This window comes from Acomys russatus, chromosome 17 (genome assembly GCF_903995435.1).
Source record: "Acomys russatus chromosome 17, mAcoRus1.1, whole genome shotgun sequence".
Lineage (NCBI taxonomy): Eukaryota > Metazoa > Chordata > Mammalia > Rodentia > Muridae > Acomys > Acomys russatus.
In genome coordinates this window covers 63639299-63653362 of record NC_067153.1, presented here as the reverse complement: position 1 = coordinate 63653362, position 14064 = coordinate 63639299, and the positions used below count along the sequence as shown (strand labels likewise).

The window sequence follows — 14064 nt, the reverse complement described above, 5'->3', positions numbered from 1 at the left end:
TGTACCCACAACGCCCCACCCCCGCCCCATCCAGCCACCAAAACAAAAACACGTTAATTGGCTTGTGTGTTTATAGATACATTAATTTGCTCCAGGATCCAGCAGGGCTCCCCATTCTCCAACTTAGGCAATGGAGTCTTCCAGGAGTTAGCTTGCATACTCCCTGTGGTTAAGCCTGTCCTTCTTCCTGTCTCCCAGGTCACTTCCTTTCTTCCTCAGCTCCCTGCGGAAAGGTCTAGTTATTTCTTCTCTGTTCCACCTTGCCCTGAGATGTACTCAGTCAGAGCCTCCCCTCCTGCCTGACGTTGGTGGAACACTCCTGACAGGAACCTATGCTCTCAGCTATGCTCCCCGGAGGACTCAGGAAGGTGGGCGCCAAGGTCTGAGGATACGGGCAGAGATTCTGGGGACACTGCTCTGACTTGGCAAAGGGTCCCCTGCTCCCGAGACAGCACCCTGCTTTTTCCCCAGGACCTCCATGTGTACCTGCAGACTTCTGGGGATGAGACCTTAGGCACCAGGGTTCTCTGAGAGGCCAACAGTCTCTTAAACAGCCTGTGATTTCAGCATTGTTGACAACCCCATTTCCAGATGAGAAAAACAAAGTGCAGAGTGGTTAAGTAACCTTTTTAGGGCCACAGAGCTGCATATAGAATAAAAAAATATGTTGCCCCAAAGTCCTAGCCTGTCACTAGGTTATGACACCCGCAGAGAAAAAGAGATGGGTAGGCAGTGAGTCTAAACTGTTGTTTCATAGGAGAGAAATCAGGCTGCTGGTAATGTGTGTGTGTGTGTGTGTGTGTGTGTGTGTGTGTGTGTATGTATGTGCGTGTGCATGTGTGTGTGTGACTGGAGGGAACACGCATGCCTGGAAACAACAGTAAGTTAACAGCAGAGTCAAAATCAGCTCCTGTGAGGGTAAATGTGGGGCCTAGAAGCTGAGCGATATAGTTCGACCCAGCTTGTCATCAAGCTCAGAAGTGATTTTATGGACCTGGAGCCTTCCCACAAGGCACTCCCACTCAGGGCTTTGGGGGTGAGGGCGCGGAAGGCTACCCCCAAGGGCAGGGCTGCTGAGCTGTGGCCTGGTTCCTGTCCCGGTTGTCTGACCGCTTCAGCAGGAGTGCTTTGGCAGCGGGAAGGGTTGAAAGCCCCTGCTGGCACACGCCGGAGGCAGGAGACTGAGCTGGCTGAGCCACGGCCTTTTCTGGCCCTACCTTCCTCCCAGAGCCCTCCACCTCCAGAAGCATCGCTGAACCCTCTGTTGGCTCAGAGTGACTCAGGCCATGGGGCAATTGAGGCTAGGTGACCCAGCAGGGCCAGGACACCCACCTTTCCCACACTGTTCCACAGGTTAGGGCTGACAGTGACAGAGGCCCCAGGGACCGTAATCCCTGGCTGAATGGGAAAGCTTCGCCTCCTGCACGCAGTAAGCTCCGAGGGAACACACCCTTCCACTCCTGCTCCATGCCTGACAGCACTCGGCTTACTCCTCAGAGCCAGGCTTGGGCAGGTGGCCAAAAGAAGCAGGGTCACCAAGGGCAGAGGCAAGAGCTGTGTGTGCACAGGGCTGCGGTGGGACTGTGTGTGGGACTGCCTTTCGGTTGTCACCTCCTGCTGGACGGTTGTCTTTGCCTGGCCCCCGGGTAGAGAAATGAAGCATCTCTAGCCACAAGGAACTAACACCAGTCTTACTTGGGGGAGTTCCTGCTTGTGTCCACCTGCAGTTTCTTATCTGCAGGTTGGGGATTCTGGGAAGTATTGGCAATTCTGATTTAATAAACTCACAGGATACAAGGCTAGGCTTGTTTGATTTGGGTTTGTCATGATATTTCTGATCACATTAGTTTGGATTTAGTTGACTGGAGGACACAAGGCTGGCCACTGGGGACCATGTTGTGGGCTATTGAGTACCTGTTAGGACAAGGTCACACAGACCACGCCACCGATCATATAGAGTAGGGACAGAGGGGAACCGAGCTGAAGTGTGCAGTGCTTCCCCTAGACCCAAAGGCCGAGGTCACGACCTGTGAGGTCAAGCCTACAGCACTGGCTTCCTATACCCGTCATTTTTGGGCTGTTGGATCTCAGGCAAGTAGTACAGCCTTTCAGAGCCTCAACGTCTCTTTGCTAGAATGGCTGAGAAAAATAAAACTGGCCCAAGAAAAGCTCCCCCTGACCTGCAGGTGGCAGACATTCTAGGAGGGTTGCTTCTACCCAGAACGCACTGGGCTTCCCTCTCCTACTTTTTGTCTGAAGGGGTGGGCATGGGCTTCAAGTAGCTGTCGGGGAAGTCTTCAGCCATGGCTTTGTGGATTGGGTGACCACAGGCACAAAATGGCAGGTGACTGTGTGCGTCGTGTGTCATCTCCCACCCTCTGGTCCTGGCTTCTTTCTTGTTCAGAACTTGACACGGCCATGCACCTGTGCCATTTTCTCCCAAGTTTTAATATAGTCCCAGATACAAGACTCAGGGACGTGCCGTGAGTCCACTCAGGCTTCGTCCAGCAAGTCCCCACCAAAGCCTTAGCGCCTGTGGAGGACAGAGATGAGATATGTGTGTGTGTGTGTGTGTGTGTGTGTGTGTGTGTGTGTGTGCGCGTGCGCGTGCGCGTGCAAAGAGAGGGGCAGAAAGAGGATGGCCGTCGGAACGGCCCCAGCAGGCAGTCCTTGAGATCCAGAGTCGTCGCTACCTCCCGACCAAGCTGTGCTCACCCGCCTCAGCTTTCTCTGCATATGTCACTGGTCTGGACGCCAACATTCCCCAGACGCAGTGGTTTACAGTGGCCAACTGGCCAGTGGCAGGCCAGAGGTGGTGGGGAGAGCTGGGAGGGCCGATGGTTGAGCTCCTGGTGTCTTCCCTGTAGCTCCATCCCTAGGGCCTGACCTATGCTTACCCCTGACTCCCACGCTGAGTTCTTTGCGCATCAGGGAAGATTCTGGGGGCCAGGTCTCATTGATCTTGGGGTGGCTCAGGCCAGTTGAGCTACCCAGGTGCTGGTGGCTGCTCTTTCTCACGTCTGGGTCACATCCTCAGTGATGGGTGGAGAAGGGGACTCAACACACTGGATTTCCTAGTGCCTGGACAGGACAAGAGTGAATGCCTGCTGTCTTCCTATAGACTAGGTGCCCTGGGCACGCTGTCTTATCAACTATGCATAGGCATGTGTCTTATTTTATATATAAGATGAGTTGGCCGGTCTCAGAGGGGTCAGGTGACCCACCCCAGGCCGCATAGCTAGTTAGCGAGAGTCGGGTAGACTCCGATCCAGGCCAGTTAGGAGGAACCGGAGTTAGAGGAGGAAAACTAGGATTTTGTGTCTCATGCGTGGCCCCGAGTTATCACTATTCTGTATCAAGAACATTAGGAACTTCTTTGCAGAACTCTGGGGGAGGGGGGCCACATTGGAAAAACCAGACATGCCGTGTTCTGGGGGAGCCTAGTAAGCCTGCAGGCCACGTGCTGAAGCCATGAGCTCCTTCGGGTCTTGATTAGAAAGGCTCCCAGGCTGGACGTGTGAGACAAGAGCCTTGCTTCGCAGGCGAACACAGGGCCAAGTCGAAGGGAGGATGCAAAGTGCACGAGCTGCCTCCGAGCGCTTGCTGAGCACCCGTCTGTGACCACGGTCTTACTTGTCTTGAGAGGAAAAGTAAATATTTGCATTTTACCCCTCAATTGACAAGTACTGAAGCTGAGCTCAGAGAGCGGCTTGTTCAGGTAAGGGTGTGTAGCCTGGCAGTGGCAGGCTGTTCCCCGGAACCCCAGGTTCTTAGGCCCCAGCATCTTCGGCATGAAAGTAGGGGTGACAGGGCTTTGTGTCTGGAGCAGGAGCCCCGTGCGTCTGACCAGGAAGGTGGAAGGGGCCTTGCAGGGCTGAGCTAGGTGGGCGTGATACAGGAGGCCCCGGGGCACTGGCTCAGGGAGTGAAAGAGACCGTAAGCCGTGCCCTCCCGGTGACTCCCCTAGGTGTGTTTAGTGACATTGCTCAGCAGGTGCAAGAAAGATGGGTCTGTGCCAAAGGCCCAGCCCAGAGATGCTTCGGATTTTTCCCTTTATGCCCCTGTAACCAAGCCCTACTCCTCCAGCCCATATAAGCCACAAGGGCCAAGGCCCGACACTCACAGCCTGGCCCTTGCTTGCCTTCTGTCCTGTGCTTGTTCGTAGCAGCTGCCTCCTCTCTCAGCCATGATCGCCAGACAGCAAAGCGTCCACAGAGCTTCCAGGGGCTTTAGCAGTGGCTCAGCCGTTGCTGGCGGAGTCAAGCGGGTGGCCTTCAGCTCGGCCTCCATGTCTGGGTGTGCAGGCCGTTACTCTTCTGGAGGCTTTGGCAGCAGGAGCCTTTACAACCTCGGGGGCCACAAGAGCATCTCCATGAGCGTGGCTGGGTCCTGTCAAGGCGGTGGCTACGGGGGTGCTGGAGGCTTTGGTGCTGGAGGCTTCGGTTCCGGCTTCGGTTCCGGCTTCGGTGCCGGCGGCTTTGGCGGTGGCTTTGGAGGCTCCTTCAATGGTCGAGGCGGCCCTGGCTTTGTCTGTCCTGCTGGAGGCATTCAGGAGGTCACCATCAACCAGAGCCTGCTGACGCCTATTCAGGTGGAGATTGACCCTGAGATCCAGAAAGTCCGCACTGCCGAGCGGGAGCAGATCAAGACCCTCAACAACAAATTCGCTTCCTTCATCGACAAGGCGAGTGACCCTGGCCTGAGCAGAGGGTGGTGGGGTGAAGGTTTCTGAAGTCTGGGCCCCTGGGTCATGGTAAAATCTCTGTTTTTAAGGCTGCTTGGAGAACAGAGGACACGATCTTAGCTTTTTCTAGACCAGCTTCCATATTTTAAAAAATGCAAGTTCCGGAGATCCTGCCGAGTCTCAGCTCAGTTGTAGCCGTGCACCATGGAGTCTAGTTACTCAGAGATCTATGGCTAGGGGCCAGGGTGGAGCTCCAGCCCAGGCTGTTCTGGGATGCTGTGCACCATGGCTTCGGTTCTTTTAAGGTGTTTGAGGCAAGAGTGGGTACACTTGCTCTTTCCCACTGGCTCAAGCCTGTAGTAGCTGGTGGAGGAGTTACTGTGTGACCTTGGGGATTCAGACTTGAGCACCAGACTGAGAGACTTTGTGCTTCCTCCTTGCTACATTTCATTTCACCTCACCCCTTGGGTTCAGAAGTTGGCTGGATACAACATGGATGGTCGGCTGGGGTTCCTCCTTTGGCTGGCCTGGCTCTAGGTGCTTTTGAGAGCGAGGGCTCTGGGAAGTGCTTGTCAGGTTGGGCTCCAGCCGAGGCTTGGAACATGTTTGGGCCAGAAGTGCTTCGACGTAACTGCACACACTCAGGAGACAAGGTTTTCCTGTGTCGCTCTCGTTGGCTTCGCACTCATTGTCCTCCCGCCTCAGCCTCCTGAGTGTGTGTGTGTCGGGGGCGGGGGATGGGGGTCCACACATGAGCACAGCGGGTCCTGTCCCCTTGAATATGAGCCCTTGTTGACTGTGGTCCAACCTCCTGGTCCCATTTGATTTGGTCATTTCACAGGTGCTGCGTTCTCTAGCCCTGCCCGTGGGCCCTTGGTCAGCTGTGGTTAGGAAGCTGTTCCTGCCATCAAGCCTACAGGCATAGGCAACTGTGGGCCCAGTAGCATGCTTGTCATGGCGGTGCCCTTGGCTTGCTAAGCTGGTGGCTCTCAGGCGGCCTGGCTGCCTGACCACCTAGGCCGGTGCTAGCTCCTGCTGAGCAGTCTGGTTCTTACTAGTGGCCTGTGTCCTTTTTCACAGGTGCGGTTCCTGGAGCAACAGAACAAGGTTCTGGAGACCAAGTGGAACCTTCTCCAGCAGCAGACGACCATCACGTCCCCCAGAAACCTGGACTCTTTCTTTGAGACTTACATCAGTGCCTTGAGGAAGAACCTGGACGCTTTGGTAAATGACAAAGGACGCCTGCAGTCGGAGCTGAAACTCATGCAGGACAGCGTGGAGGACTTCAAGAGCAAGTACGTGGAGGGACGGAGGGCTGGCCCTCAGCTAGGCTCCTCCCCAGCAGCTCCGAGAAATCCCAAGGCAGGGCAGAAAGCCCCTTCAAGCCGACTGCCGTATTCAGATGGCCACATTGTCATAGTTGGGGGACAAATAAGCACTACTTGCCTTAATCAGTGGTAACTTTAGGTTCCTGGGTTTGCTGTGTACAAAGAGGTTCAGAAACATAATGGATCAATAGCAACATTAACCTGGCCATAGATTGTAATAGAGATTGGAAAGAGCCAACTGAATACCGGTTAGTGTGGCTTTTAAAATCTTTAATAGGGGTAGTACTCTTACCTTATGGTTTGTGAGAACTGAATAAAGAGCAGGTAGGATGCACAGTGGACACATAGTGGACACACACACAGTGATCACACAGTGGACACACATACAGTGGACACACATACAGTGATCACACAGTGGACACACATACAGTGGACACATAGTGGACACACACAGTGGACACACAGTGGACACATAGTGGACACACACACAGTGATCACACAGTGGACACATAGTGGACACACACAGTGGACACATAGTGGACACACACAATGGACACATAGTGGGCACACACAGTGGACACATAGTGGACACACATAGTGGGCACACACAGTGGACACACACAGTGGAATACACAGTGGACACACACAGTGGACACATAGTGGACACATAGCAGACACACAGTGGACACACACAGTGGACACACAGTATGCAGCAGCTTTACTTTTGCCCTCTATAGGGTGGGGCTGAGAAAATGAACACAGCCACACACCAGGAAAAGGGAACTATAGTGTCTGCCCAGAACCTAAACAGGACACTTGCTCTGCCACATAGCCCGGAGCACAAACAGCCTCTCCAAGGATCTAATCTGATTACCACACTGATCAAGATGTAATGACACTTACTGCCTTACATCTTGTCCCCTAAAGATAGTCTTTATGGTGCTTGCTTTCGTCTCTGAACAAACCGGGGCCGAAGCTCTTAGCCTCATGTGTGGTGTGTTACCATATCTATGAGCGCCTGAGAGGAGCGGAGGACCTGGGGTAAACAGCTCATGGCGGTCTTCCGACTCCCTGTGCCCCTCCCCGCCACAGGTATGAAGATGAGATTAACAAACGCACAGCTGCAGAGAACGACTTTGTGGTCCTCAAGAAAGTAAGCCGGGAAGAGCTTGTAGCATCCCTCCCTGTTGGGCATGGCCCTTGGCTCGAGTTGTGTGTCCATTCTCTCTCTGCCTATGTCTGTCTTCCTTGGCTCTCTCTGGAACTGTGGTACCAAAGGAAGAGTGGGTAATGGGATGAGACCTAAAAAGGCAGTAAGCGTGTGGGGAAAACCCGTCTGCACTGTGAATTTCCATGTACTCTGCCGGCTTTAGCGGCAGAGGACATCGATGATTCCCTCACCACGTTTGCGTAGTCCGTTAGAATGCCTCACGGGAACCTTGATGTGTTGGTTGACACCCCCGCCCACATGGTAATCCCTGCCCCTTATTTCTCCCCCTCCCCGCTCCACCTGCGCGCCCCCCCCCATTTCTCTGTAGGACGTGGACGCTGCCTACATGATCAAGGTGGAGCTGGAGGCCAAGCTGGACAGCCTTAAGGATGAGATCAACTTCCTGAAGGTCCTCTACGAAGCGGTGAGGCCTCCTCCTTTGTGTAGAGGAAAGGAATCCCCCCTCCCCCACCCCTGCCCATCTTTGAGGCTGTGGATTGGAAGTCATGGTTCTGAATAGATTCCAACAACTTAGCTCAAGGCAGAGGGTTCTTGGCAAAGTAACAGAGAGAAAGGACTAGAGCAAACTGAGAGGCTCAGCAGAGTTTCTCAGAGCCAATCGTCCTAGAAGAGGGGCTTACAACTGGAGTGTGTGTGTGTGTGTGTGTGTGTGTGTGTGTGTGTGTGTGTGTGGTCATCACTGCCCCAAATGTTTCCACTTATTGCCTTCCACGCAACACACAGAGCACCTGCCTCACTATACACTGGACACTTATGTTCTTGGGGATCGGTAGAGACTGGAGCCATTTTGCTTCTTCAACCAGTGATGTCACCATCAACCTTTCACCTCTCTCTCCCCTCTCCACACACACTGGGAATATCAACTCTGCCTCCATCAGGCCCGTTTCACAGTCACGTCCACGGAAGTGGGAGGCTGGGGTCAGAGGTCAGGGGATACGGACCCTCCTCGGGTCTGATGCGAGACACGGGCCTTGTAGGAGCTGTCCCAGATGCAGACACACGTCTCAGACACATCCGTGGTGCTGTCCATGGACAACAACCGGAGCCTGGACCTGGACAGCATCATCGCTGAGGTCAAGGCCCAGTATGAGGAGATCGCCCTGAAGAGCAAGGCCGAGGTCGAGTCCTGGTACCAGACCAAGGTACGTGTGTGGGACGAGCTGGTCCTAGTCTGACCTGGGAGGTCATGGCGTCTGGCACTACCCTCCCATCGGTGGTTGCTGTCACCGGGCCTGCCATACCACCTCAGAGCCCTGTTCCTTTGGCTACCAGGTCCAGCAGCTCCAGATGTCAGCTGACCAACACGGAGATAACCTGAAGAGCACCAAGAATGAGATCTCAGAGCTCAACAGGATGATCCAGAGGCTGCGGGCAGAGATCGAGAACATCAAGAAACAGGTGGGTGCAGGCGCCCTGAGTGAGGACTGACACATGGTCGGAGTGCTGGCCTGGAAGATGCTAGGCCTGGCTGTAGGGCCTTCGTACCTCATGACACCAACCACACAGATCTCCTCAGTGTGCCTTGTTTGAATGCCATTGTGGCATCCCAAACATGGTGCTCCTCCTGCCTAGCCTTCCCTGGCTCTTTGCACATCTTTATCTTGTTGACCTGGCGAGGTTGTGGGTGGGCTCTGCAGTCTTGCAGGGACCATGGACATGTTCTGTCTCGAAGGACAGGGTTTCTTTGTGTAGCCCTGGCTGTTCTGGAATCTTCTGTAGACCAGCATGGCCTGGAGCACCCTGGAGCTCACAGAGGTCCACCTGCCTCTGCCTCCCAAGTGCTGGGGTTAAAGGCATGCGCCACCATCAAGCTAGGAACGGGACTCTCAACTTAGGAAAGACTGGGAGAAGAACAGAGTTCTAACATCTTAAACCAAGGGGAGCTTGTCCAGGAGGAGTAACGGGTGTGACGCTCTCTAAAGCAGGCAACTGATGTTGCCCATTGACTTTCCTGTCCCCAGTGCCAGACTCTGCAGGCATCTGTGGCTGATGCAGAGCAGCGTGGGGAGCTGGCCCTCAAAGACGCCTACAGCAAACGCGCAGAGCTGGAGACTGCCCTGCAGAAGGCCAAGGAGGACCTGGCCCGGCTGCTGCGGGACTACCAGGAGCTCATGAATGTCAAGTTGGCCCTGGATGTGGAGATCGCCACCTACAGGAAGCTTCTGGAAGGAGAGGAGTGCAGGTGAGGGTGGCCTGGGTTCTGGGGACTCTTGCTTCAGTGCTGCGCTGGAGCATCCTGGCCAGGACCAGCGGAGCGTAGGGTGGCACTCAGCTCAAGGCTGAGATAAGCACATATTATCTGCACATTGAAGGAGATGGGGTTCTGCTCTGCAAGGCTCATGGGCTCTTTCTCCCCCACAGGATGTCCGGAGAATGCCGGAGTGCCGTGAGCATCTGTAAGTCCCTCCCCCCACTATGCCGTCTATTCCTCCGGGTCTGGATTGGGACTACCCGGCACTGAGAATAACCGTGCTTTCTCTCTCCTTCCAGCGGTGGTTGGCGGCAGCGCCAACATCGGCGGCGGCGCTGGCATCGGCCTTGGCCTGGGAAGTGGTTTTTGCTCTGGTTCCGGTTCTGGAAGTGGCTTTGGGTTTGGTGGTGGTGTCTATGGCAGTTCTGGTACCAAGATCACCTCTACCACCTCCATAACCAAGAGGTCCCAGCGATAGAAGAGACGGGATCCTGATGGCCCCGAGCCCAGCAGGGCCGGCCATTCATGGTGTCTCTGAGCTTTCTTCACTTCACTCCCACTCTTCGTTCCCAGCGCTCATCTTGTTAGTCTTCTCCTCCTGCCTTGGTCCCTCCGTCTCAGGATGATCTTCTTGGCCGTGGTGTGGCCTCTGCCCTCTTGGAGCATGGCCGCTTCTTCTCAACTTGGGACAGGTGACCCTCCTGCAATGGGAGGGGCATCTGAGCTCACCCCAGTGGACAGAGGGGATGAAGACTGGGAGCTCCTTCTTCAGAACTGTCAGGGTCACACTAGCCTCCACCAGATCCTGGCCATCCTCCTGTTAGACCCACAGTCATCCTGGCCATTCTCCTGTTAGACCCACGGTCATCCTTCACCTCCTGGCAGCTACGGGCTTTGCCGGGTTAAGACAAAGACTGCTTCTCTCTCTACTCACCCCCAATAAAACGCTTTTGTCATTCATCCTGGGTTCTTGGCTTTGTTTCCTGGGGAGAAGGCTCTGGAAGCCCACCTCCAATTCAGATGATTTAGGTAAAAGTCTGAGAATCTGTCTGTACAGATCAAGGCAACCTACCCCTTCCTCGAGTTCCTGCTCCCAAAGCACAGAGAGAACTGCTGCCAGAGATACGGGATAGGGGCTCAAAGGCTTCCCAGAGGTCAGGGGAGCAGACTCACAAAAATCCCAGTTGGACAAAGGATGCTTGTCATAGGATAACCTGGGGCAGGATGTCTCAGGGCCAAATCTGGGATCAACCTGGAAGAAGAGGCTGAGTCCAGAGTGTATGCGGCACATGATGGCCCAATGTCTTTACTGTATAAAGGACACGGAGCCTATAGAATGGCATGGCCTCGGTGTCTAGCAAGAACTCCTTAGTTCTTATTTGCTGGGGTTTGGGCCTGACCCGAGGCCCTCACGTGTCAGCTGTTTTCTTTGGGCTATATCCCAGTCAGAGGCTGTTCCGTTTTATGCGGTTCCATGCTTGGGGCTAGATCCCAATGGACCTGAGAGGATTTCAGGAACCTGTCCCGAGGACCAACAAAGTCATGGGTGCTGGATGGAGGAGAGTTCTTTGAGAGCTGGAAGGCTTTGGTCACCTCTCCACCTCCTTGGGCTAACCAAGGTCCAGGGGGAAGGTGGTGGCCGACGGGCAGGCGTTCCTGAGCAGGGAAAGGGGAAAACTTCCTGATCTCGAGTTTCCCTGGAGAGTCTGCTCGGTGTAGTGCTGCAGGGAGAGAGGTCAGCTTGAGGAGAGGGCTTGGTGCAGCCGTTGAGAACACCCTGTTTCAGTCCTGGATCTCAAACACTGCTACCTTCCCTTCCTAAAACCAGATGGGCTGCACACCCCCATCTGCACCCTGACCCAATCTTCCCACAGCAGATGACAACCTTTCCCTTGAACTCTGGCTGGTTGGTGCCAGTTGGGAGAAGTGGAAAGGTTCTGTGGGAAACTTGTGGGACCCTCAAGCTGAGCCTGAGGCCATATGGGGTTTCTCTCCCCCTGGGATGGAACAGAGAACATTATTCTGGGCTATGTTCTTGGGAGAGGCTCTTGGCTCTTTCTGGGCCCAGCCCTGATCTCTCCATTGTCTGGCCTGGGCTTGCTGCCCTGTGTGTCATGTGTGAGCAGGAAACATTTGTAGCTTGTGAGCCTGTCAAACCATTTCTTCCTGCATTGTACCCTGACCCTGGGAAAATACCCACTCAGCTTTTTTTTTTTTTTTTTAGTTTCTGGGGTGGGGAAGAGGAGTGAAGGGTTGAGAGTGAGGGCACAGCAGCCGACGACTCTCCTGCCGGCAGACCACAGGCCGCTCTAGTCTCTTTTCACGCTTTTGCTCAGGAGGAGTGTGGTAGTGGCCAGTCTGTGGGGCGTGAGGGTCTGCCTGGCCTCTGCAGGAGTAGATAATGCGCTAGTCTGCAGAGGCAGCTACAGAGGAGACGCGTGCGTGTGTGTCTTAGTGTCAGTGTGACTACACAAAGAGGCAACTGGCTGTGAGAGTTTTCTCTAAGACTCCTGTCTGGAGAGGTGGCACACACTGGAGTCTCTGTGCTGAGGGAACCGAGGCAGGAGCGTTGCTGAAAGCTCCAGGCCCATCTGGGTGGCATGAAAAGACCTGATATCAAAAAACCAAGCAGCCAACAAACCCAGTAAACAACAAACAAGCAGCAACAGCCGACCAGAAAAAGAGGAAGGAAAGAGGGGAGGAGAAGTGTTGCTTCTGTCTGTTTCTGAGCAGTCTGGTAGCTTAGCCAGGGAAGTGGACACCAAGGGAGAAGCCCCATTGGCTAATCAGAGCCTTTGGCACGTTAAGGCTGGGCTGGACTCTAGGCATGAAGAGAAAGACAGGAGTGTGGCCAGGAAGCCTCTGTCGGGCCTGGAAGCACATGGGACCCAGGCTCACTGCTTCCTGATTCAAAGGGAAAGTCGGATAAAGATAGTTACAATAGACAGAAGCTCTCCAAAAAAAAAAAAAAAAAGTTTTTCAGGACAGGCTTTCTCTGTGTAGCCCTGCCTGTCCTGGAACTCGCTCTGTATGCCAGGCTGGCCTTGAACTCAGGGATCTGCCTGCCTCTGCCTCCTGAGTGTTGGGGCTAAAGGTGCACGCTTGACTGTCACCTACCAAGTTACCCGACAATCATCCACCCACCCACCCATCCATTCATCATTTCAACAGAGTCCCAAATTGTGAATCCTTTCAGCCTGGGCTCATGCTGATGTCCATGACGGTGTGTTTGCCTTTTAGTGGTTGTTTAATAAATGTTGAAGGAGCCGTGCTTTGGTGGGGCACGCCTTTAATCCCAGCACTTGGGAGGCAGAGGCAGGTGGATCTCTGTGAGTTCGAGGCCAGCCTGGTCTACAGAGTGAGTTTCAGGACAGCCAGAGCTGTTACACAGAGAAACCTTGTCACAAACAAACAAACAAGCAAACAAAAACAGTCAACTAAAAATCAAAACAAAACACAATGTTGGTGGAATGAACCAACAAATTGCCCTGGGCTGGATGCCTATGCTAAGCAATAGGGGCCTCAATACAGAAGGACTCAGGGAGATTTTGGCATAGATGGTCATGTCTATGTCTCAATGATTTGGTGGCCAAATAGACAGTTGAATGCCACTGGGAGTGACAAGTCAAAGTAATGGCTGTCCAGGGAAAGGTGAACTGACTTCCAGTGCTGGGAAAGGGTTTGGCAAGTCTGGAAAGCTTCCCACGGAAGATGGTATTTAAGGGCCTGAGTGTCAGAGGCTGGTAAGAGCCCTCCCAGCAGACAGCAGGACTCTGCTCTCCATGAGGAAGTCTGTCAGGACGGGCTGCACTGTGCTGTGTCTCCCGGATGCTTCTCAGGGTGGATGTTGAGTGTACTCTTTCTCTGAGCAGTGCCCCAGGGAAGAGGGCTTCCCTTGGCAAGGCCTGGGAATGCCCGTTCCGTGTTGGCTTTGTGGGAGGCCGCAGGGACAGAGATGAGGCTGACCTGAGTGTGGAGCATGGCTTTGGGAGTACTGGGGACAGACACATTACCTGCAGATGTCCTGAGTGTAAGAGGGTGTGAGAGTGACGGTTGGTGCCGCCAAGAATGGGGAGCACCACAGAGAAGGGGTTCAAGGCAGACTCCTGAAGGCAGCGGCCCTCCCTCGTGTGAATACAGAAGCCTGGGAGGCAGCCAGGTCAGAGGTGAGCAGACTCGGGAGGTGAGCAGCCACAGCAGAGCCGGAGCGCTCCCCCTCCTCCCCACCCCCGCAGCAGGATGACCAGAGTGTGGGCTCCCACAAAGTGGCTCAGGGCAGAGTGTGGCTAAGCCAAAACTCCGGCTTGGAGTTACGGGAGAGGAAAGACAATGAGCCCAGGCTGGAGGCCAGGCTGTGGGGACGCCATTTGGCCTATTGTCCAATTTGTTTGGGGCTTGGGCCCGCATCCTAACCCTAAGATGAGACTCGAAAAAGGTGCCGGAGTGAATGAGCTCAGAAAGAGGAAGAGGGGCTCTAGAGGACGGCCTTCGGGCGCAGGTCCTGCTTTGGGCATGAGTGCCTCACACCCCTTCTCTGCAGCTGTCACCTTGAGCCTTGTGACTACTCTGTCACCTTTTCCATTCAGTCTCTGGGTTCACGAGGTTGTTGTCACTCATTGTCTCCTGATGG

At 54.4% G+C, this 14064-nt stretch overlaps 1 protein-coding gene across 1 annotated transcript; it reads left to right on the top strand.

Annotated features, from left to right (window-relative positions):
* The first annotated feature begins 3815 nt into the window (after positions 1-3815).
* Positions 3816-9979, top strand: Krt4 (keratin 4). The gene is made up of 9 exons (XM_051160400.1): positions 3816-4684; positions 5765-5979; positions 7105-7165; positions 7551-7646; positions 8221-8385; positions 8516-8641; positions 9205-9425; positions 9605-9639; positions 9734-9979. The coding sequence occupies exons 1-9, from the start codon at positions 4187-4189 to the stop codon at positions 9910-9912; spliced, it is 1596 nt and encodes a 531-aa protein (XP_051016357.1). The 5' UTR covers positions 3816-4186; the 3' UTR covers positions 9913-9979.
* Positions 9980-14064: the final 4085 nt, after the last annotated feature.